This window comes from Saitoella complicata (genome assembly GCF_001661265.1).
Source record: "Saitoella complicata NRRL Y-17804 unplaced genomic scaffold SAICOscaffold_15, whole genome shotgun sequence".
Taxonomy (NCBI): domain Eukaryota; kingdom Fungi; phylum Ascomycota; class Saitoellomycetes; order Saitoellales; family Saitoellaceae; genus Saitoella; species Saitoella complicata.
Window position 1 is genome coordinate 254,445 of NW_017567006.1, and position 20,735 is coordinate 275,179.

The 20,735-nt window shown below is 52.9% G+C and overlaps 11 protein-coding genes across 11 annotated transcripts; 5 read left to right on the plus strand and 6 right to left on the minus strand.

Moving 5' to 3' along the window:
* The first annotated feature begins 309 nt into the window (after positions 1-309).
* SAICODRAFT_81641 (UPF0187-domain-containing protein) lies at positions 310-1,898 on the plus strand. Its single transcript, XM_019171245.1, has one exon. The coding sequence runs from the start codon at positions 435-437 to the stop codon at positions 1,803-1,805; it is 1,371 nt and encodes a 456-aa protein (XP_019023464.1). The 5' UTR covers positions 310-434; the 3' UTR covers positions 1,806-1,898.
* Positions 1,899-2,010: 112 nt separating this feature from the next.
* Positions 2,011-4,177, minus strand: SAICODRAFT_58469 (acyl-CoA synthase; the record flags this gene model as incomplete). The annotated part of the gene is made up of 6 exons (XM_019169609.1): positions 2,011-2,348; positions 2,405-2,518; positions 2,569-2,876; positions 2,932-2,998; positions 3,048-3,141; positions 3,194-4,177. 6 exons carry the CDS (start codon positions 4,175-4,177, stop codon positions 2,011-2,013), a joined length of 1,905 nt encoding a protein of 634 aa, XP_019023465.1.
* Positions 4,178-4,883: 706 nt separating this feature from the next.
* SAICODRAFT_35753 (uncharacterized protein) lies at positions 4,884-6,450 on the minus strand (the record flags this gene model as incomplete). Its single annotated transcript, XM_019168440.1, has 3 exons — positions 4,884-4,907; positions 4,931-6,099; positions 6,147-6,450. 3 exons carry the CDS (start codon positions 6,448-6,450, stop codon positions 4,884-4,886), a joined length of 1,497 nt encoding a protein of 498 aa, XP_019023466.1.
* A 181-nt stretch (positions 6,451-6,631) lies between these two features.
* On the plus strand, positions 6,632-8,134 carry SAICODRAFT_93857 (acyl-CoA dehydrogenase NM domain-like protein). The gene has a single exon (XM_019171905.1). It carries the CDS (start codon positions 6,724-6,726, stop codon positions 8,026-8,028), a length of 1,305 nt encoding a protein of 434 aa, XP_019023467.1. The 5' UTR covers positions 6,632-6,723; the 3' UTR covers positions 8,029-8,134.
* A 439-nt stretch (positions 8,135-8,573) lies between these two features.
* SAICODRAFT_81655 (NADH:flavin oxidoreductase/NADH oxidase) lies at positions 8,574-9,790 on the minus strand. Its single transcript, XM_019171246.1, has one exon. The coding sequence runs from the start codon at positions 9,768-9,770 to the stop codon at positions 8,688-8,690; it is 1,083 nt and encodes a 360-aa protein (XP_019023468.1). The 5' UTR covers positions 9,771-9,790; the 3' UTR covers positions 8,574-8,687.
* Positions 9,791-10,494: 704 nt separating this feature from the next.
* On the plus strand, positions 10,495-11,524 carry SAICODRAFT_93864 (Brix-domain-containing protein; the record flags this gene model as incomplete). The annotated part of the gene is made up of 2 exons (XM_019171906.1): positions 10,495-10,528; positions 10,579-11,524. The coding sequence occupies exons 1-2, from the start codon at positions 10,515-10,517 to the stop codon at positions 11,522-11,524; spliced, it is 960 nt and encodes a 319-aa protein (XP_019023469.1). The 5' UTR covers positions 10,495-10,514.
* Positions 11,525-11,646: 122 nt separating this feature from the next.
* SAICODRAFT_35757 (methylenetetrahydrofolate dehydrogenase) lies at positions 11,647-12,649 on the minus strand (the record flags this gene model as incomplete). Its single annotated transcript, XM_019168441.1, has 2 exons — positions 11,647-12,566; positions 12,622-12,649. 2 exons carry the CDS (start codon positions 12,647-12,649, stop codon positions 11,647-11,649), a joined length of 948 nt encoding a protein of 315 aa, XP_019023470.1.
* Positions 12,650-12,823: 174 nt separating this feature from the next.
* On the plus strand, positions 12,824-16,094 carry SAICODRAFT_8183 (ARM repeat-containing protein; the record flags this gene model as incomplete). Its single annotated transcript, XM_019171254.1, has 4 exons — positions 12,824-12,920; positions 12,971-13,491; positions 13,544-13,644; positions 13,697-16,094. The coding sequence occupies 4 exons, from the start codon at positions 12,824-12,826 to the stop codon at positions 16,092-16,094; spliced, it is 3,117 nt and encodes a 1,038-aa protein (XP_019023471.1).
* Positions 16,095-16,174: 80 nt separating this feature from the next.
* Positions 16,175-17,125, minus strand: SAICODRAFT_35759 (uncharacterized protein; the record flags this gene model as incomplete). Its single annotated transcript, XM_019168442.1, has 4 exons — positions 16,175-16,365; positions 16,417-16,578; positions 16,635-17,036; positions 17,089-17,125. 4 exons carry the CDS (start codon positions 17,123-17,125, stop codon positions 16,175-16,177), a joined length of 792 nt encoding a protein of 263 aa, XP_019023472.1.
* A 138-nt stretch (positions 17,126-17,263) lies between these two features.
* On the plus strand, positions 17,264-18,516 carry SAICODRAFT_19928 (uncharacterized protein; the record flags this gene model as incomplete). Its single annotated transcript, XM_019166179.1, has 2 exons — positions 17,264-17,411; positions 17,465-18,516. The coding sequence occupies 2 exons, from the start codon at positions 17,264-17,266 to the stop codon at positions 18,514-18,516; spliced, it is 1,200 nt and encodes a 399-aa protein (XP_019023473.1).
* Positions 18,517-18,725: 209 nt separating this feature from the next.
* Positions 18,726-20,689, minus strand: SAICODRAFT_71921 (SET domain-containing protein; the record flags this gene model as incomplete). The annotated part of the gene is made up of 6 exons (XM_019170724.1): positions 20,536-20,689; positions 20,313-20,479; positions 19,971-20,258; positions 19,443-19,920; positions 18,798-19,325; positions 18,726-18,757 (listed from the first exon to the last, which is right to left on the minus strand). Exons 1-6 carry the CDS (start codon positions 20,633-20,635, stop codon positions 18,726-18,728), a joined length of 1,593 nt encoding a protein of 530 aa, XP_019023474.1. The 5' UTR covers positions 20,636-20,689.
* Positions 20,690-20,735: the final 46 nt, after the last annotated feature.

The following is a 20,735-nucleotide window of genomic DNA, read 5'->3' on the forward strand; positions in this document are numbered from 1 at the left end:
ACGTTGATATCGATCTGGGGTTCATGGTCGGGTTACTAGTAGCGCGCGACTTGTGGGAAGTTTCGACGTCAACCGCACTCGAAATTCGGAGTCGCGAACCTTCGAAGGTCAAATCAGACCGGTCTTGAGAAGGGAACACCTATTATCCAGTCAGGGTTGCCATATGCTCTGAATTCCTCCATTTGATTCACGCTGCAGATTCCCGGTCAGATGCCCTCCTCGCAGCTCTCCCGCTCTAGCGCGCCATACACTTGAGACTTAATGTACACGTTGAAGCACACCTCCTCGATATAAAATCCTCCCCAGCCAAGTTCCAACACCTCGGCCGACACCCGTTTGACAGCATAGCACAGAGGTTACAAAGACAGGCTGGCCCCGTCTTGACCTCCCTTCGTCCAGTAACAATCATTCAACGTTCAACTTCAACATACAACATGGGCAACTCCTTCCACCTCCATAATCCTTTTGCCCCCAACGGACATGTTCACGATGATCCATTCCGTCGTCAACATCCTTACCCTCTTCGTATTAAGGGTTCTATCCTCTTCAGGATCTTGCCTCAGGTTATCTTCGCAACGGCTGTTGCTACGATCGTTACCTGTGTCTCCGCCCTTACCGATGCCAACCTCGGCATCGACAACGTCCTGATCTCTGTACTCGGTTTCATCGTCGGTCTTTGTCTTTCCTTTCGTACCTCCGCCGCTTATGAGCGTTGGTCCGAAGGCAGAAAGCAGTGGACTGCCATCCAGACGCTTACTCGTACTCTGACGAGGCTAATCTGGGTTTGTGTCGAGGAGGAGACTACGACGGATATCTTGGAGAAGAAGAGTGCGATCAATCTTCTTCTTGCCTTCGCTGTCGCGACGAAACATCATCTCCGTGAGGAACGCGGTACAGATTATGAAGACCTTCGTGATCTCGTCCCTCACCTCCACACCTACGGCTCATCTCGCGCACCGACCATGATCCCGGTCCAATCTCCCTCTGCTTCTGCCACTGGTTCCGCGCTGTCCTCGACCGTGGAAGGACTCGACCGCCGCCCCACCTGGGTCCCGCAAAAGAGAATCCTCGGTCTCTCCGGCACACACCGTCACGGCAACCTACCCCTCGAGATATCCGCACATCTCACGTCTTACGTCCAGTCCTGCGTCAAACGTCAAAAGTTCGACGCCGTCACCTATGGCCAATGCATGACAGCCCTCTCCGCCCTCTCCGAAGCCAAGGCGACCTGTGAACGAATCCTCTGGACCCCGATCCCTGTTGCCTACAACATCGTCATCTCCCAGATCGTCTGGATCTTCGTCTTGGTCATGCCTTTCCAGCTGTACTCCAAACTCCACTGGATCACCATTCCCGCCGTCTTCGTCGCATCCTACGTCATGCTCGGACTCGCCGCAATTGGGCTCGAGATCGAGAACCCGTTCGGGTACGACGTGAACGACCTCGATCTCGACTCGTACTGCAACGCCATTAAGCTCGAAATTGCAGTCCTCACATCCGTGCCGCCCCCGCGTATTGACGAATGGATGTACGACAACCCGCTTGCGCGTCCGTTATGGCCGCAACATAAGGGTGATTTTAGGGAGTGTGAGAAAATGGGGGAGCAGGAGGTTAGGCAGGCGTTGAGGTTGGGTGGACAGAAGGCTGTGAGGGATGATTGTGTTAGGAGGGGGAGTACGGGTGAGCATGAGCATAGTAGGGAGGGGACCGAGGGGACGGGGAGTTCGACCAGGACGAGGGTTGTTGATGTGGAGTCTGCGGGAGGGAAGGAGGATAGTCAAGTCAGTGTGGAGGATGTCGCTTGAGCGATCCACCCCCGATTTATGGACGACCGAGGTGTGGATGCTGGCGAAGTAGCTGGCCTTTTTCGTCGAGCATCTCCCTTTAGTCCCTTCAACTTTACCATAACTGAGCAGCGTATAAAGGTGAATAAGAATGTCGTCTTATTCATCGAGCTATATCGTTACTAACGTGGGTGTACAAATGCCAGTCCTCCTACTGTAAGTCTATCTACAGTCCCAACCCCTTCTTCGCCAACTCCGCCCCAATCACCCTCAGATCAACCTTCCTGATCTTCCCACTCGCCGTCTTTGGGAAGTCCGGAGGACACCCAGTCGTCTCTCCGCACCAAAACACATACTTTGGCACCTTGTAGCGCGCCAAAGTCCCTCCCACCCATTCACGTACTTCAGCATCAGAGATCCGGGGTTGGTTGGGTGCACGGACGATGAACGCCGCTACTTCCTCTCCGTACTTTTCGCTTGGGAGACCGACGACGCTGGAAAGGGAAATGGAGGGGTGAGCGAGGAGTCGGTCCTCAATTTCGGAAGGCTGGATGTTTTCGCCACCTGTACGCTATCGTTAGCCTCTGCTGTGTTGGAACAAATATTATGAACAAGCGTACCTCTGATGATTAGATCTTTGATACGACCCGTGATCTTGATGTAGCCGTCGTCATCCATGACGGCTTCGTCACCGGTATGCATCCACAGGAGTCCGTTCTCGTCTGTTGTCATGACTGCGGTAGACTTAGTCTTGCGCTCATCACACTAGAACACATTCACGAACCTTCAGCTGTCTTCTCTGGGTTACGCCAGTAATCTGTCTGCAAACAATATCCAGCGGTCCATAGTTCGCCGAAAGTGCCCGTTGGAACAATGTTGCCTTCGGGATCAACAACCTTGAGAGACGTGTGGGGCATAGCTCGACCAACAGTACTGGTCCTCTGAAACATGGTGTCCTCACCACTTGTCATCGTTGACACTGGAGATGTCTCGGTCATGCCGTAGCAGATGGTGAGCTCGGTCAAATTCAGGTGCCGGTGAATACGCTCCATAAGTTGGGAGGGAACAAGGCTTCCAGCGGCTACGCCCGTCCTGTTTGAACGTTTGTTAGCTTGCTGACATACCAGCGACTGCTGAAGGTTCGAACCTCAAGGACGACATGTCGTATTTCTTGAAGTCAGGATGCTCCATCTCGGCAACAAACATCGTGGGAACTGAGAGTCGGTCAGCCTCGCAGATGAACGAAACAGGAAGGGTACATACCCCCATGAAGTGCCGTGCACTTCTCTTCGCTAACCGTTTCGAGAACGCTTGCCGCATCGAACGTTTCGGAGGCATATGCTACGGCGGAACCGTGCTGTACTCCAACAGTTAGTCAACGTACGATAGGGGTATATGTGTGCAAGTACCGTGAAAGCCGCTAAGTTCCCGATAACCAAGCCAAAACAGTGAAACAGTGGCGGAGGAACGCAAAGCTTGTCTTGTGGAGTAAGCTTCATCTTGTCGCCGATGAATACACCATTGTTAAGAAGGCCAAGATGCGTCAAGCAGGCGGCCTTGGGATTGCCGGTCGTGCCGCTCGTGAACTGGAGGTTCATGACATCCCGATAGTCCAGTTGACCTTCAATGTCATCAAGCATTTGCTTATCCTGCTTTTCACCCAAAGCAACGACATCTTCCCAATAACGTAATGCTCCAGGCAACCTTCCCTGAAGGTGGTTGCTCTTGTTGTCAATCATGATCACACGCTTCAACGTCGGTACGGACTCGGACGTAAGGTTGTCCGGGCTACACGATGAAATGATCGGGGCAATTTCCGTCAATAAATCTATGTAAGAACGACCTTGCATCCCAGGACAAGTGATGAGCGTGGTGCATCCAACCGACTTGAGTGCGCCAATGAGCTCTGTCACGGTATAGGCTGGGTTGATGGTTACAAGAATCGCACCAAACTTGGCCAAGGCGATCTGAGCGAGGCTGTACTCCACAGCTGAACCCAGAAGAATGCCAACTCTGTCATGTCGCTTCACACCAAGAGTGATGAGTCCCAGAGCCAACTTATCGCTGAGCTCGTCCATCTGCTTATATGTCCACCGGACTCCCTGCCATCTCGAGATCAACGCAAGGGTATCAGGATACTTCTGAGCTTGCTGGCGAAAGAAAGTGCCCACAGGAACTTTGGTCAAGGGTGGCTCTTTGGGACCATGCGAGATGGAAAGTCGTGACTGCTTGTCGGCTGCCGCACCTTCGGGGTCGATGTGCGGCTGAACAACCTCCTTCGCATTTTCGACGACCTCGCAAAGAACAGCGCCCTCCGCCTTGACATCGCCCTCCTTGACGAATAATTTCAACACACCATCCTCCTTCGCATTCAGACGAATCTCCGTCTTCATACTCTCCATCACCAAGATCGGCTCGCCAGCCTTCACAATTTCTCCATCCTTCTTCATTACTTGCACGATTTTGCAAGGCATGGAGGTAGTATAAGAGTGCTCACCATGTGCACTCAGGCTGTGTCCACCTTGTCGCTCGTCGAGTTTGCCGGCCCAGGTAAGGAGATCCTTGAGGATGAACTTGAAGGTCATACCGTGCTCGAGTGAGTGGAGCCAGAAGGTTCGTGCCCTGCCGGTCGAGGGCTGCTCGGGTCCGTCTGTAGCCAAGAAGAATTCTTTTTGAACACCATCTATCAAGACACGAACAATAAGTGCCTTCCACTCGCCCTCGTGGTTTAGGTCCTTGACTTGAACAATCTTCGCTGTGACGGTGCCAGCAGTGCTTGGTGATTCCAAACTCGCATAATAAGCAGTTACAAGCTGCCCGCCAATCTTGTTCAAGAAAGCCTTCTCCTGACTTTCGCTTACACTGCCCGCATTTGGTTGCCATACTCTGATCTTCTCCAACCCCCCCATCGCAGCCGAGCGATCGATGAGGAACTCGACCAGTGCGCCTTGGCTGTTGCCGTCGTCCGTGTCCAACTTGACATGCTCGATCGTCGTTGTACTTCGACCTTTGAATTGATTTCTGAAGCCCAACTTGACGGCTCTGAACCCTGAATCTTTCTTCGACAATTGTCGCCGGTGAAGATTCCGAACGAGAAGGCTAGGGATCGCCGACAAGTATTCCCTCTGCGCAATTTCACCCTTCACCCTAGAACTAGCAAGCAGCTCGTCGATGTTCTCCTCAATGAAGTTCGTCGTATACCGTCCACTCCGGAACTCGGCGTGTTGAATGATGGCACTGATAAATTCAAGGTTCGTGATAACGCCGAGACATGCCGTCTTCCTCAACACCAACGCCAGCTTCTCAATGGCCTGCTCACGAGTAGGAGCATACACAGTGATCTTCGCAATCATTGAATCAAAGTGACTTGTAATCTGTGAACCAGTCTCAACACCCGTATCGAGCCTTAAACCCAGGATCGGATTCGCACGGTCCTCTTCCGGGGTTGCGAAGAGTCTGATAGTCCCCGTGCAAGGGGCAAAATCCATCGCCGGATTTTCGGCACAGAGACGAGCTTCGATGGCGTGGCCTCTGATTTGGAGGTTTGCGAGTTGTGGGCAGTCTGCTAGTTTACCGCCTCCAGCGACAAAGATTTGGTGGGTGACGAGGTCAAGGCCGGTTACTTGTTCGGTGATCGTATGCTCGACCTGGATGCGAGTGTTCACTTCCAAGAAGTAGAATTTCTGAGTAGGAGGGTCGAGGATGAACTCAACTGTACCGGCACCCTCATATTTGAGAAGTTCACCGATTTCTTGGGCGGCGCGGAACATGGCTGCCCGAGTCTCCGAGGAGAGGAGAGGAGACGGCGATTCCTCGACCACCTTTTGGTGACGGCGCTGAACTGAGCATTCACGTTCACCAAGCACCCAAACCTTACCACCCGGTGTCTTAGCATTGTCTCCGAATATCTGAACTTCGACATGTTTGCCGCCGTCCACATACTTCTCCACCAAGACACGCTCATCACCACCGAAATGCCTACCGGCCTCCTGCTGCGCAGCTTTAATTACACCCTCCAGATCCCCTTGCTCTGAGCGGATAATTCGCATGCCCTTTCCACCACCGCCGGAAGCGGCCTTGATGAGAACTGGGAACCCGATTTCACAGGCCTTGGCGGCTAAATGTGAGGGTACTTGTTCTTCATCGGAGTAACCCGGGATCAGAGGCACGTGCTTTGCATGTGTCATGAGGTACTCTTTAGCTGACTTCTTGTCACCGAGGAGGGAGATGCTGGATGGAGAGGGGCCGATGAAGATGAGGCCAGCGTCCTGAACGGCTTGTGCAAAGGCTGCATTCTCGGAGAGGTAGCCGTAGCCTGTTCGAAGTTAGTGGACGTTACATGAACCGGAAAAGGAGATGTACCTGGATGAATAGCATCCGCTTTGGCTTTCTTGGCCATGTTGACCAACAACTTGATATCCTGATGAGGGTGCACCTTACTCCCCTCGATCCTCCCTATGAAGATGGCTTCATCTGCCAACTTGACATGAGGCGCGCCTCCATCAGCGTCAGTGTAGACAGCTACACTGGTAATCCCAATTTGCTGACATGCTCGGATAATTCGGACAGCGATTTCCGAACGATTGGCGATGAGGATACGTCGGATGAGTGGTTGATGGGTGTCTGGATGGGTAGGCGTGTAAGGAGGAATTGCTAGGCCCTCCATGACGATAATTGCTTAAGGTTGGACGTAGAGCCTCGGTAGTAACGGTCTTCAAGCTCACATCTGGATGGTATATCTCGTGCGGAGTCCTCTGGGTCTCACGGGAGGGTCATGTGTACGCGGGTACTGTAGGGCCGCACGTGCAAGTGCGGAGAGCGCGGGGGAGCGAGACGCCAATCTGTCAACCGAGCAATCCGTGCGGTAGACATTTCGGCATGTCGACCCCGATAGCTCTCTATATAATCCGTCTTGGTTTCTCTACTATCGTCGTCAATCATGGAGAAGACATTCGGTGACCTCGTTCCGTTCGCTGACCCGCCGTGGTACCAAGCTATCAAATCACCCTACTACAACGAATCCCACGCTCGTTTACGGGCTGCTGTACGTCAGTACGTCGAGAAAGAGCTTCGTCCTCACGCGGAGGAATGGGAGGTAGAGGGCAAAATCCCTGACGAGGCTTTCAAGAAGCATGCCGAGCAAGGTTTCGTCGCAGCTGCTATCTGGCCATTGCCTAAGGAAGATATGAAGAAATTGGGAACCAAGCTGCCTGGCGGGGTCCATCCCGACGAATGGGATGCCTTCCACGACTTCATCTGCCACGACGAGCTTATGCGCATCGGCTACCTTGGAGTGAATTGGGGAATCTCCACAACGGGTAACGTCATCGGTTTCCCTCCCGTCGTCGAGTTCGGCACGCATCCATTGAAGTCTGAACTTGTCCCTCAAGTCTTACGTGGTGAGAAGAGGTTTTGTTTGGGCGTTACGGAACCAGATGCTGGAAGTGATGTCGGTGGGATCACGACGACTGCGGAGAAGGCTAGAGATGGCACTCACTACCTCGTCAACGGAGCAAAGAAGTGGATCACCAACGGTGTCTTTGCGGACTACATGACCACAGCGGTGCGTACCGGTGGTCCTGGAGCGTCTGGTATCTCGGTACTTGTCGTCCCCCTCGATACTCCCGGCGTAACCCGCCGCAAGATCCACAACTCCGGCGTCAACGCATCTGGTTCCACCTATGTCGAGCTCGACAACGTGAAGGTTCCTGTCTCCAACCTCCTCGGCAAGGAAGGCGAAGGTTTCAAGATCATAATGTCCAATTTCAACCACGAACGGTTGTGGCTCTCGTACCAAGCCAACCGCATGTCACGCTGCTGCGTGGAAGATGCCCTCCTCCACGCAATGAATCGCCAAGCATTCGGCAAAGCACTCATCGAACAACCCGTCATCCGCGCAAAGCTCTCTGAGATGGGCCGGCACGTGGCAGCGTCCCACGCTCTCCTCGAGCAACTCGTCTACCACTTCTCCCGCTCCACTCGCGCCGAATCAGACGCCGACCTCGCTGGACTCATCGCGTTGGCTAAGGTACAGTGTACCCGCTCCCTGGAAATCGTTAACCGGGAGGCGCAGCAAGTGCTTGGCGGGTTGGGATACCAGCGTGGAGGGAGGGGTGGTAGGATTGAGCAGATCAGCCGAGATTTGAGAGTCATGGTTGTCGGGGGTGGGAGCATTGAAATTGTGAGTGATTTGGCTATGAAGCAGGGTTTGAACAGTGCAAGGAGGAAGGGGGCGAAGATTTGATGTAGCATGAGGTAGACTACCAGTATGTCGATCTGAGATCTCTTAGGGTAGTATCCAGCAATCTAGGGTAGCTACCAGTCACCATAAGGATCGCCAAAAGCTTCACGACTATACGTATACCTGACCCCCAAATCGACGACAACCTTGGACCCGTTTAATGCTAACTCACGCAATGCTTTATATAAGGGAGCGTGACGGTGATACATAACTTCCTCAAAGAACCGAACCCAAACGCTTCTTCTTTATAGTGGGTGACGTTTGTCAAATACTGATGAGGCAGCTGCTGGTACGAACCCTTGGAGCCCGGTGCCCGGTAATGTATACGTATACGCCGAGCAGCAAGGTAATTGCTTGAGCTTATGTTGAGGGCGTGAGAAAAAGGAACCCGTTGACACGAGCAACGAATGTACCTAAGGTACGTGGAAGCCGTGTCTGGATCTGGAATGGAAAACATCGTAGCTTGGATGAGCTTGTGTGTAAACATCAAGACAGTAATTGTTTAATACGCCTACGATCACGAATAGGAGCTCGGTTATGCGAAATATGGACTCTGTCTTGTGTATCTCGCTCTATTCGAACATTACTATGCTAAGTGTAGCTTTCTGATTCCCGTCTCTCTCTCGTATTGTTTTTGTATCGTATCAACCAAATCTAATCCTCTAGTTCAAGAAAGGGTAATCGGTGTAACCCTCAGAAGGTTCCTTGTACTGGTAGAAAGTGTCGCGGTTGTAGTCGTTGAAAGGCTTGTCCTCCTTCATACGCTTAACCAAGTCAGGGTTGGAGATGAAGTAACGACCCATAACAACGACGGTGTTTTCGTGCTCGGCAGCCTCCTTGGCAGACTCAGTCCGGTAACCACCAGCGGTGAAGAAGACCTTGTCCTGCCACAAGTCCTTCAAGAAGTCGGACTTCTCGAGGGGGTTCTCCTCCTGGTCGGCGTTACCGGCGATGCGGGACTCGACGACGTGGAGGTAGGCGAGCTCGGGGAAGCGGTTGCCGAGCTCAGTGACGAGGTAGGAGAAGGTGGGCTTAGGGTCAGCCATCTTCATGCCCTGGAACTCAGACCAGGGGGAAAGACGGATACCGACACGGTCCTGGCCGACAGCCTCGGTGATGGCCTGCATACACTCCAAGGCAAAACGAGCGCGGTTCTCGATGGAACCACCGTAGTTGTCGGTACGCTTGTTGCAGGTGTCCTGCAAGAACTGGTCGACGAGGTATCCGTTGGCGGAGTGGAGCTCCACACCGTCGAAACCGGCAGCAATCGCGTTCTTTGCGGCCTGCGCCTCGTCAGCGACGTACTGCTTGATCTCCTCGACGGTCAACTCGCGGGGAGCGGGCATGCCCTCAGCCATGGGGGTGGCAGAGGAAGAAACGTAGTCGTAACCGTCAGCCTTCAAGACGGAAGGGTCGGCAGCACGGCCGAGAGCCCAGAGTTGCATAACCATGGAGCAGCCCTTGGCGTGGACAGCGTCGGTGATCTTCTTCCAGGCCTTAATCTGAGCCTCGTTCCAGATTCCGGGGATGTTGTTGTAGCCACCAGCCTGAGGAGAGATGAAAGTAGCCTCAGTGATCAAGAGGGTACCAGGCTCTGAGGCGCGCTGGGTGTAGTAATCGACGGCGAGGTCGGTGTGAACGTGGTCCTTGTCGGCGCGGAAACGGGTGAGAGGAGCCATGGCGACACGGTGGCCAAGGTTCATGGCACCGACCTTGATGGGAGCGAAGAGCTTAGATCCAGACATTTTTGTGTAGAGAGGGTATAGGTTGTTGATGGATCGAGGAGGTTCGAGGGAGCGGTGTACTTATACTATCAGCGGCGCCCCCACGGATTGAATTTGTCAGCGCTGATCTCCCGCGCGGAAATCTGAAGAACCTTAACCCGCCCTGCAGAGCCGACGTAACCGAGGGGCAAACGGATTCGCTGTTTTACGTGAGGTAGAACGGATCGTTGGCAAGATGGTCGAGGCTTAGCAGGACCCGGCATCGTCCAAGTCCGAGAGCGAGCTGAAGGGTGCAAGGCGTTCGCTACTACGTAAGCGGGGCATGATATCGATATCGGCCGGCCGCGGCGCCGTTGTGGTGCCGAGGTGCTCGACAGTTACATACGGAGGCATCACCTAGCTGTTATTCGTGTGACTACAAGGCGAAACCTCCGAGGAAACCCGTCATGTTTCGATTCTCATAATCCATGCTCAGCTGTCCATGACTCTCACTTTGATCGGTCTGACTGGCATCGCCGGTAGCAAATGAGCCGAGCGTTGATCACACTCGTTTATCTATGCCGATCCATCTGCCTGGCGATCGCTAGACGTTCCGTTCCCAAGCTTCGGTGTTTCGAACGCAACCTTCTCGAACTCGAGCGCTCTCCAGCAGCAGACTGGGCCTCCTGGTGCGGTGTGGTGTGGCGCAGCAGCAGGCGCAGAAAAAAGTACGATAAGCTCCCAGGCGAACTTTATCGACGACGAAGACAAAAAGTTGCAGTTGCAATGCTCAGGACATCGTAAGTCGTCTCGATGCCCCCGCCGTGATCTCCTCCTGATTTTATTATAGCAAGCCAAAGAACGCCCGTGCCAAGCGTGCTCTCGCTCAGCGTGAGCCCAAGTTGGTCGAGAATGCAAAGAAGGCCATCTTCATCCGCGGATCAACAGCCTCTGGTCTCGTCCAGACCGCCATGGCAGACCTCTACTCCCTGAAAAAGCCCGATGCAATCAACTTTACCAAGAAGAACGAGGTCCACCCCTTCGAGGACCCCTCCTCCATTGAGTTCTGGTCAGAGAAAAACGATTCGTCGCTGTTAGTCGTCGGTACGCACACCAAGAAGAGACCACACAACTTGACTTGGTGCAGAACGTTCAGTTACCAGGTTCTCGATGTGATTGAGTTGGGAATTCAGAATTTCAAGCCTATAGCCGAGTTCAAGACACAGGGATCCGCTGTCGGCCTGAAACCCCTCATGCTCTTCAACGGACCCATTTTCGATACCCACCCTAACTACAAACACGCCAAGTCTTTGTTCATTGACTTTTTCCGCGGTGAGCAGGTTCAGAGCATCGATGTCGCCGGTCTGCAGTACATCATCTCGGTCTCCGCTGGCGAGGCGACCGACGACGTTCCCCATCCCCAAATCAACTTCCGCGCATACCTCATCCAAACCAAGAAATCCGGCCAGAAGCTCCCTAGAATCGAACTCCAAGAAATGGGTCCCAGAATCGATTTCTCTGTGCGAAGAGTCCAGGCGCCGAACGACGATGTCTGGAATGAGGCGACCAAGAAGCCTAAGCAGTTGATGCCGAAGACAAAGAAGAATGTTGGCATGAACGAGATTGGAGACAAGACTGGAAGGATCCACGTTGGAAGACAGGATTTGACGAAGATGCAGACCAGAAAGATGAAAGGATTGAAGAAGAGGGCAGGGGAGGATGCTGATGAGGAGGTCGTAGCGGAGGCACGGTCGAAGAAGGCGAGAACATCTGACGCGATGGACGAGACAGAGTAAAAATGTGGAAAATGGAATGGCATTGACATCGAATTATGCATTGGGTTTATGTAACCCTCTAGTTTAACATTGCGAGAAGCAATTATATCATTTTGAATCCTGCTCCTGATCAACAACCCCTTCTATGCCTTGAGCCCCTTCACCAACTGCTGGTTCTGGTATAACCGCACCAAATTCCTCAACAACATTGCAATCGTAACCTTTCCTGTCGCCGGCACATAAATCGCCGCTCTCTCCTTCACACTCGGGTCAAAGTTCTTCTCCGTGGAGAAGTTGACACAGACTGCTCCCTCCTTCACGAGCTCCGTGGGGAACTTGTACGCGGCTCCGGGAACACCGGTGATGATGACGTCGGACTTTGGTGCGACGTCTTCGAGCTTGAGATCCACGTCCTCGACTTCGTGCTTCTTCTTCTTGATACCAGCTCCGCGGGTGAATTTCTGAGTACCAGTGATGTCGACAGAGTAAACCGTCGCACCATCATTCGCCAGCAGTGCCGCCAATGGACGTCCGACGACCTCGGAGCGGTTAACGACGGTGATGGTCTTCCCGTAGAGTCTGTTACCGTACGTCAAGACATTGTTGTACACACCGAGGTATTCCAGGATCTTGACGACACCCAACGGCGTGCAGGGGAGGATAGATTTCTGGGTTTGTGCGGCGTCGAGGAAACGGATGTTGTGATACATGTTCTGGACGTACACGTGGGAAAGACCCTCGACGTCCTTTTCCCGTGCGACACACTGCTGGAGATATTTATCTTGTTGCGTACCGAATACTGGCCAGTAGACCATCATGGCCGTGACACTCTCGTCGACGTTCGCTTCCATGATCTTTTCTTCGAGATCTTCTTTATCGACGACGCGGAGTTCGAAGGTGAACCCGGCGTCGGTGGCGGTCTTGCCGGTTTGTTCGGCGTATTGACGGGCCCAGGGGTCATCGTTCGCGAGAAATCCGACGAAGAGGGGTGCGTTTTTGTCTTTGGTGTATTCCTTAACTTCCTCGATAAACGGCGCAGCGATATTTGCGGCCAGCACGACGCCTGGAAAGACGGGATCAGCATCCTGAAAAGGCCCCGAAGCAGTAGGAAGACGTACGGCAGGTTGAAGGGGTTGTCGCAGCCATATTATTCAGCACTTGAATTCAAATACGTCGGTTTTTCAGATCTTCCTCGAGGCGGCACCGAGGGCTAAAAATACTCATCGTACGCCTTCAGGGTGTTATCACCACGTGACCGGCCGACGTGGAACTTGGCTGTGAGAGTAACCACCAGAGGTTGATACTCATACACGAAGAGACATGGATACGCTGGACAGACTCGTGCCGGTATACCTGAGTAATACGGCTCAGAAAAATGTGGACGAGGCAGATGCGATCGTGAAGGAGATCACTCAGAGTGCGCTTTCCGTAGCACTTGGTCGAGCCGTACTGACGAATGACGTACAGACGTTCAGTCAGACCAGATCAAGCTTCTTGAGATCGTGAAAGCGCTTGGGGAACATCTTACGGGCGAAGATGCAGCGCTTAGATCCAGATCAATCCTCCTCCTCTCCTCCGTCCTCGCTGCACTCCCTAATAACTTCCTTTCCCTTCAGCATGTCGAAGTCATGACCCAATTCTACAGCGCACGGCTAGACGATGAACCGAGCACCATCGAGTTGTTGACGGGTCTTAACGCGCTGCAGCAGATGCGTCACTTTGGTGATGATGAGGCGGAACAGGTCATTGAGGCTTTGTTCTTGGAGGTTAAGGTTCAGACACAGCCCCAGGGAGCACGGTTCTTGATTTGGGCGCTCATTGACGGGTTGATGACCAACCAACGAAAAGCTTTGAAGAAGATGGGGGCTCGATTCGTGAAGGGCCTGATCAAGGTCATGCAGGGAGAGAAGGATCCACGAAACCTGATGATTGCCTTCTCGGTCATGAAGGTCGTATTGGTCGAGTGGGAGATTGAGAAACATGTTGAGGTGAGGCTCTAGACATAGTATGCGTGACAGCTACTGATACTGGAACTCACAGGAGTTGTTCGACGTCACGTACTGCTACTTCCCTATCATGTTCAAGCCACCACCGGATGATCCTTATGGCATCACTGCGGATGATCTTAAACAAAGATTAAGGTTAATCGTCTCATTCAAGCTTTCATATTAGGCTAACATGACACTCTAACAGGGAATGTCTTTCCGCAACCCCGCTCTTCGCTACTGAACTCATACCCGCTCTTCTCGACAAGCTCTCCTCCACGTCGCCTTCGGTGAAGAAGGATACTCTCCTCACACTTCTCGCTTGCAGCAACAACTTTGGCCCCCGTGTCATTGCGTCTCATTCTATCACCATCTGGGACGCAGTCAAGTACGAAGTCACACACGCCGATGACGAGCACGTCGCCGAGGTCGCGTTGGAGTTGATCGCGGGATTGACGAAGTGTTTGAGTCAGGGTGTCACGGAGTTGACAAGGTTGAGTTCCTTGACGAGATACTTGAAAAATGTAACAGCGTACTGCGCGGAGGAGCTGAAAGATCCGGGTCTCAAGCGTGCTAGGCCAGCGGGAAGGATATTGGCTGCCTGCGCGGGTGCTTCACACCCAGCGAATCAAGCCGTTGTCGAGGCGGCTGTGCCTAATCTCTTGGTGATGTACGCCGAGTCTGGCGAGATTGCGAAGCAGGCTGCGATCTTGGCTGTGCTCATCGGCCTGATGGATTCTGCCGGGGTGTTGTATGGCTACCGCACCGACAGTGAGGCCGCCCCCGAGGATGCCTCGAAGAACCCACAACTGGCGTTCAAGGAGAGGTACTTCCATTACTTCGGTAAGGCTCTCATGGGTACTGCGCCAGGTGAGGTCGGTCTCCGTAAGGTCGCCATGAAGGGTCTCTCCCGCATGGCTCGTCTGAGAGACTTCCTGGATGATGGTGAGATCGGGTTGGTCGTTCAATATCTGGATGGTATCGTCATCGAGATCGAGGATGGCGAGGGCAGTGCGGATGTTGCGAAGGAGGCGTTGAGCGTGTTGGAGGAGATTACGACGTTCAGGCCGGAGTTGATCTTGGATATCACGTTTCCGGCGTTCATGGCTCAGTTGCCTGATACTGACGCTGATACTGAGGGCGCGAGTAAGCCAAAGAAGCACTATAAGGTTATCTTGGCTGCGTTGGCGCAGTTGAGTTCGCCGAGGGCGTTGTTTGAGGTGTTGTTGACGAGGTTGCTCAATAAGCTCGAGGTGATCATTAAGAATGGGACTTCATCTGTTGTGTACCCGCAGATTGTGCTTAGTACCATTTTGTTGGTTCTGAGGAAGAAGTCCACGGAAGGGGCCGCTGATCTCCCGACGTATTTCGATCGGTTGGTGCCGACGTTGTTGACGAAGACTCTTGTACCCTTCGTGCAGTCAGGGAATGAGCAGCTGCCTATGATGTGCAGGCCGGAGATCTTGAAGGTGTCATCGCAGATTATCAATATCGTGTTCCGTTCTTTGAATACGCAGAAGCAGGAAAGTGTCGTCAAAGAGTTGTTCGCGATTTTCGTCGACGGTCAGCAAAGTCAGCTCATTGCGTCCGACAACCAGGTCGTTGCCGAGAAGTTCCCGAAGCTTCACGAGCCGGGACAGGCTAACACCATCATCCTCTTTACCGCGGCTATCTCGAGTTTGCGCAAGGAGGTCAAGTTGCCGGTCGACGATCTCGAGAAGTTCTTGTCTGTGCTCGTCCAGCAGGTTGAGACTACATCCAGCGAGTTGACCAAGATCTCGCTCTTGAAGCTCATCGCAAGCATCGTCAACAAATCCTCCGACGAAAGCTTACTCAACAAGGTCATGTCTGGCGAAGTGAACAAAGCCCTCCAAACCATCAAAACTGGCGACGCACCCTCCCGCCGCCGAGCCCTCGATACCCTCCTCTGGATCGGGAAAGCCTTCGTCGCGAAAACTCACAAATCCGGCACAAAGATTACCTCCGACCTCATCGATCTCTTGGTCGATCCTCTGATTGGGAGTTCCGTCGCAAACGGGTTTGGGGTGTTGATCGGTGACGACGAAACCCTTTCCAAGGAAAACCACGCCACGATCCGTCTTCTCCAAAAACAGCGGTTCTTCAGCTTCGCCATGCCCGAGCTCATGTCGCGCTTTAAGTCCGCACAAGCCGGAGACAAATCGAGTTATCTGGTGGCTGTGACGAATATTATTAGGCATGTCCCCAAGCAGGTCTTGTTGCCTGATTTACCGGGATTGTTGCCGGTCTTGATTCAGGCCTTGGGATTGGTTGATCCGGAGTTAAAGGGGTCAGCTATCGACACGCTCTACGTCACGATCCTCGACGCCTCTCAAACTGTCTCCGAGCATCTCTCCACGCTCGTTCCTTTACTCATGGAATCCGCGATGGTAAGCGAGGTTAACACGATGAGGGTACGGATATCTACACTGAGGTGTTTGAGTGTTTTCCCGTCGAGTTTTAGGAGGGAAATGTTGCAACCGTTTAAGAATGAGGTTATTATGAGGTTGGGGAGGGTTCTTGAGGATCCGAAGAGGGTTGTGAGGAAGGAGGCTGTGGATTGTCGGCATAAGTGGTATTCTATGTAGAGTGTACTATAGATCTGAATAAATAAAATGCGTTGAATTGGGAATCTCATATATGCTAGCGCCTTCATGGGATGGATGGTCTATTTCTTTGCAGCGTACTTTGCGAGCAACCGCTTCTCGACACCTTCCAGGACCCAGTCGTGCTGGACTAACTCCAAGTTCTCCCGTTCCGCTGCAAACATCTTGTCCGGGTCCTGACCTGGTGCCAAAGGCCCAACAGCGGGGACACCCATACCTGGCATACCCATTCCCTGCATCTGTTGGTTGGCAGCTACACAGAATTAGCATCCTTCTTGGACATAAAGGGAGGAGAAGGGCATACAGTTGTTGGCTCCGAGAATGAGCGTGTAGACGAATTGAAGACCGAAGAGATTGAGGAAGTACCACGACAGTGACGAGACCCATCGTACGTCAAGATCAGAGGTCTGCACGCCTGATTGGAGCATCGACTTGAAGCGGACGGTTAATGGGAATGGAAGCTTGACTGTACACAAACATTAGCCGCGAGTTCAAAAGAATTTATGGGCCTGGTTCACGCACTTAAAACGAATCCGGTAAAGAAGAAATTGACCCATCCCATGATGATCGTCTGCGGGATGAAGTTCGCCATATTCCCCTTCATCATGTTAATCATCTGATCCATCCCTCCGGGGTCGGTCAACGGGTTCGCAGCAGGCTTTCCTCGTGCCTCGGGGTCCTTCAAGAACTTTCCCTCCGTATACGCTTGAGTCAAATATGCCCGTCTGGCATTAAACGCGGCAGGAGAAATATGATGCCCATTCTGTCTGATAATCGCGGATTTCTGAAGGGAAAGCTGCTCCCGGATTGCCTTAAGAGGTTGCTTTTTGGGCGCGCTTTGAAGGAGGACGGTGATGTTGTGGCGGAGGATTCCGACGAGGATCATGACGAAGAGAATGGGGAAGAGAACCCAGTCTCGAAGAGCTGTGACGTGAGTTAGCGAGAGGAGGATTGAGGTTCATCATCCAGATATCACCTGGGTCGAGATACAGATCCTGGTCTTCAATGGCCATGATGGATTGATGGTGGTGAGTTGCGCTTCCTCACTGTCGCTGTCCTTTGATGGTGGTGTCCCGCGTGCCTGCATCCAGCTCTCGCCGGATCCCCCGAACACCCGGCATTCATCCCCGACGCATTTACCCCGGCGAGAGATGCAATTGAGTCTCCTGAACTGTCTCTTCCTGCCCGTATTGGTGACGGCTGCTGCTTCGAGCGCGCAGGGGGATGAATGCTATCCGGCGGTGTTTGAGCCTACGCATGAGTTTTGGGCGGTGAAGGCGGATCAGGCCATTCCAGCTGGTAGTTCTCTTTCTCCAGTGCTTTTTCTGGATTGTATGCTAACGGGAGTGTAGGTCTGCATGTCCGACTGAATATGGAGACAGGAGCGCGGGAAGCGAAACTCCTCGCAGATGAGCCCGACGAGAACCTCGCCATGGTCGTAGTAAACCCCGAAGACGGTGCACAAGTCATCAGCGTCGAGGAACCACCAGATCCCGCACAACACCACAAACCAAACGCCCGAATCCCCATAGGAGACTTTGAGGTTTTCGAAGACGCCGTATCCAAGGTCATGTCCCCGAAATCCTCCACCTCAGACCTCACATCCGCCTTCGCCGCTCTAGAAGACCTCGCTCACGAAATGGATTTTGGGATCAAGCTCGTCAAGAAACCTATATTAACACGCCTGGTGGAAATGCTTTCACACGCCTCCCCCCAAATCCGCTCCAACACCGCCCTCATCCTCGGCTCCACCCTCCGAAATAATCCACCCGCCCAATCCCTCGCCGCCTCGACCCTCAACCTCGTTCATGAACTCGTACAGCGATTAAGTGAGGAAGATGTGGGAGAGGTGAAGGCGAGGTTGGTGTATGCGCTCAGTGCTGCGGTGAGTGGGGAAGTAGGGAGGAGGGAGTGGAGGGGGAGTGGAGGAGATAGGGTGTTGAGGAGTGTTTTCAGGGAGAGTGCGGGTGGGAGTGAAGAGAGTGGATTCCTGGGGAAGGTTGCCGTGCTTGTGGAGGATAATCTTGTGCATGAGGCAATCACCGAATCTCCTAGGAATGTGGCGACAGGAAAACAGGAGGGAATACCTGCAGAGTACGAGCCACGAATGCGACAGGAGGAGCGGCTAGGAATCTGGTGCGCCGAATTTCAGCGAGCCCTACTGACCAAATCTCTAACCCCCGACACCCGCCACAAACTCTTCCACGCACTGACCGCCATCAAACGCACCTACCCAAACGTCTGCGAAACCGAGACAGGATTCCTGGAGTGGCTGTCAGAACACTCGGTCCAAGCGGTTGGAGAAGCGGCGGAGGGTGATGAGTTTCTGGGGTTGGTGAGGGAGACAAGGGGGATGTGGGGGAATGGAAAGGCGGGGAGGAAGTTTCATCATGATGCATTATAGATGATCTTTGGATAGAATGCAGTGATTTGAGGCAGCATATAAGACGCTACCGAATATGCTGGGTTTTAACAGATCTAGAAGCTTTCGTACAAGGTCGATAAACGTGTGGTGTGTTTGTGTGACGAGCAGCCAGCTGAGGCCACTCTCGAGCTAGCCAGAGCGGACGGACGCGCGTGGGAATTCACGAACATGGCTCCATATGAACTCAATTATCTGATCAAATAGACGGTATCAGGTAAGTCTAGAGTCGATTGACAGTTTACGGGCAGTTTCACACTTACGTGTATTTAATTCCACGCCTCCACAATGTCCGGCGGAAACTCGGGCCGCCATTTCCCTCGCCAATGCCTGCACCCGGGTGACTTCCTCCAACGCTTCCTCACTCGCATTCGCTCCTCTCAGTACTTGCTCCGATTCAGCGCAGAACCGACCACCGTCAAGTCCTAACGAGTTCACCCTATGCTCATCCTTGACAGCCCGAACTTGCTTTGCAAAGCGACTTCCGTCACCATGTGTCATTCCAACAACCATGTCTGCATCAACCAGAAGGAGCCAAGCAAGCTTCAGCAAGTCTAATTGTTGGATAACATCGACAAGCTGTTCAGGTTCTGACGCCAGGTATGACGCGAGCTTCGCTGCCGCGAAGGTCTGCACGACAGCCACGGGATCAAGATCCGTGCCTCTATCAGAGTTTAGACGAAGTGCTGTATGGATGTAAATGGAATGCCTAAAAGCTGCCAGGAAATCCTGTTCGTTCAAAGCAACATTGAAGGTATGGTAATAGAGCGGGAGTAATGGTGTCCTCCTTGCTGGCCACATATTGGTTACATGCAATTCCCGCAGCGCCCAATAGAGTTGCCATCGATCAGCTGTAAAATAGTCCTGTTAGCTTGCGTAAAGCGAGTTCAACCATTATTTGTCCTCACCTCGCATCTTTCGATCTTCCGAAATCGCTAGGGTTTTCTCTTCCTTTTTCTCAAGCTCAGCCCATGAAAACCTCTGAGCCTTGTTACATGACGGGCACGCTAGCTTCTCGGTTGAATGCTCCGACTTCAATGGTGGTGGGATAAGCTTTCTGCAATTTGCGCACGTGAAGCATTCCCTTGGATCCCTTGCATTTTCCGACTCGTCTCGTGCACATGCTGCACATTCACATGAGAAGAACCACTTTTCCTTCAATTCGCGTCTGCGTATATCCCGCCTCTGCAGGTGATTAACGTAACTGATGGTAATTTCCTCCTTCGGACTAATGGCTCGGACGGAGCGGATAGTCAGGACTTTGTTCTCGAACACAACGGCGGCGTTGGGTGAACATGAATGATTCAGGAGGCACACTAGAGGATCCGCTGTCAACCCGACTTCATCGAAAGAGGCAATGAGTAGGCTCAGGCAATTGCTGATGAACTGCTCTTGAATTTAGCAAGTGACGATGCCGATGGAATGGGAAAACGCACCGTAGAGAATATGGATTCAACCGACGCGATATCCAATTCGTTCTCCTCTGAGTACTCCTTTGCTGCACGACTGAACAGGGTAACCATCTCTTCCTTTGGTCCACCGGCTTCCTTGACCTCATCTCTGTGACTCATAAGGCCCTGGAAGCCGTTCCACACTTCGCCATCACGCGGAAGACGAAGGATACGCATCACCGCACGCACGGCAGTCGGAAGTACCCGAGGGCGTTGGGAGCGAAAAACAGGACATTCAAGCTTATGGTTTGGCCAGTCGGACCTTTGACAGTTCTGTAAGCGCCATCTAGTTAGACAGGTGTTTCCGTCAGACGACTGTGAGCTTACCTTCGAACAATACCGCACAATCTGACATCCAGAACACCTTAGCAGACTTCCGGCAGTCGTTCCACCCAATGGATTTGACGGCAACGCAAAACAACCACTACATGTGTTGTTTAGATGCGCATCGTCAAGCACAGCGATGGCTGGAGTGAGCTTCAAGATGCATTTGCCTGTGAAAAGGCATGTCAGCGAAAGGAACTGTGAATCGGCTTTCCTGTAGATCCACCTTCTTCGATCGCTTCGGCCGAACGTATTCCTCTCCCTTTGCCCTGGTCATTGAAGACCTCTAAAGGGACACATTGAGCAGAGTCGAGAGTCGAGCCCATCAAGGTTTGCCGGTCGTAGTCATTGTATGCTGGTCGGGTGGTGGGGTCAAATTCGTCGAGATGGTGTTCATACGAAGCCGCTGATGGGTACCGTACCGCA

What these genes read in the sequence shown, in the direction of transcription:
- SAICODRAFT_81641 (XM_019171245.1), top strand. Translation starts at nt 435, where the DNA reads ATGGGCAACTCCTTCCACCTCCATAATCCTTTTGCCCCCAACGGACAT.
- SAICODRAFT_93857 (XM_019171905.1), top strand. Translation starts at nt 6,724, where the DNA reads ATGGAGAAGACATTCGGTGACCTCGTTCCGTTCGCTGACCCGCCGTGG.
- SAICODRAFT_81655 (XM_019171246.1), bottom strand. Translation starts at nt 9,770, where the DNA reads ATGTCTGGATCTAAGCTCTTCGCTCCCATCAAGGTCGGTGCCATGAAC.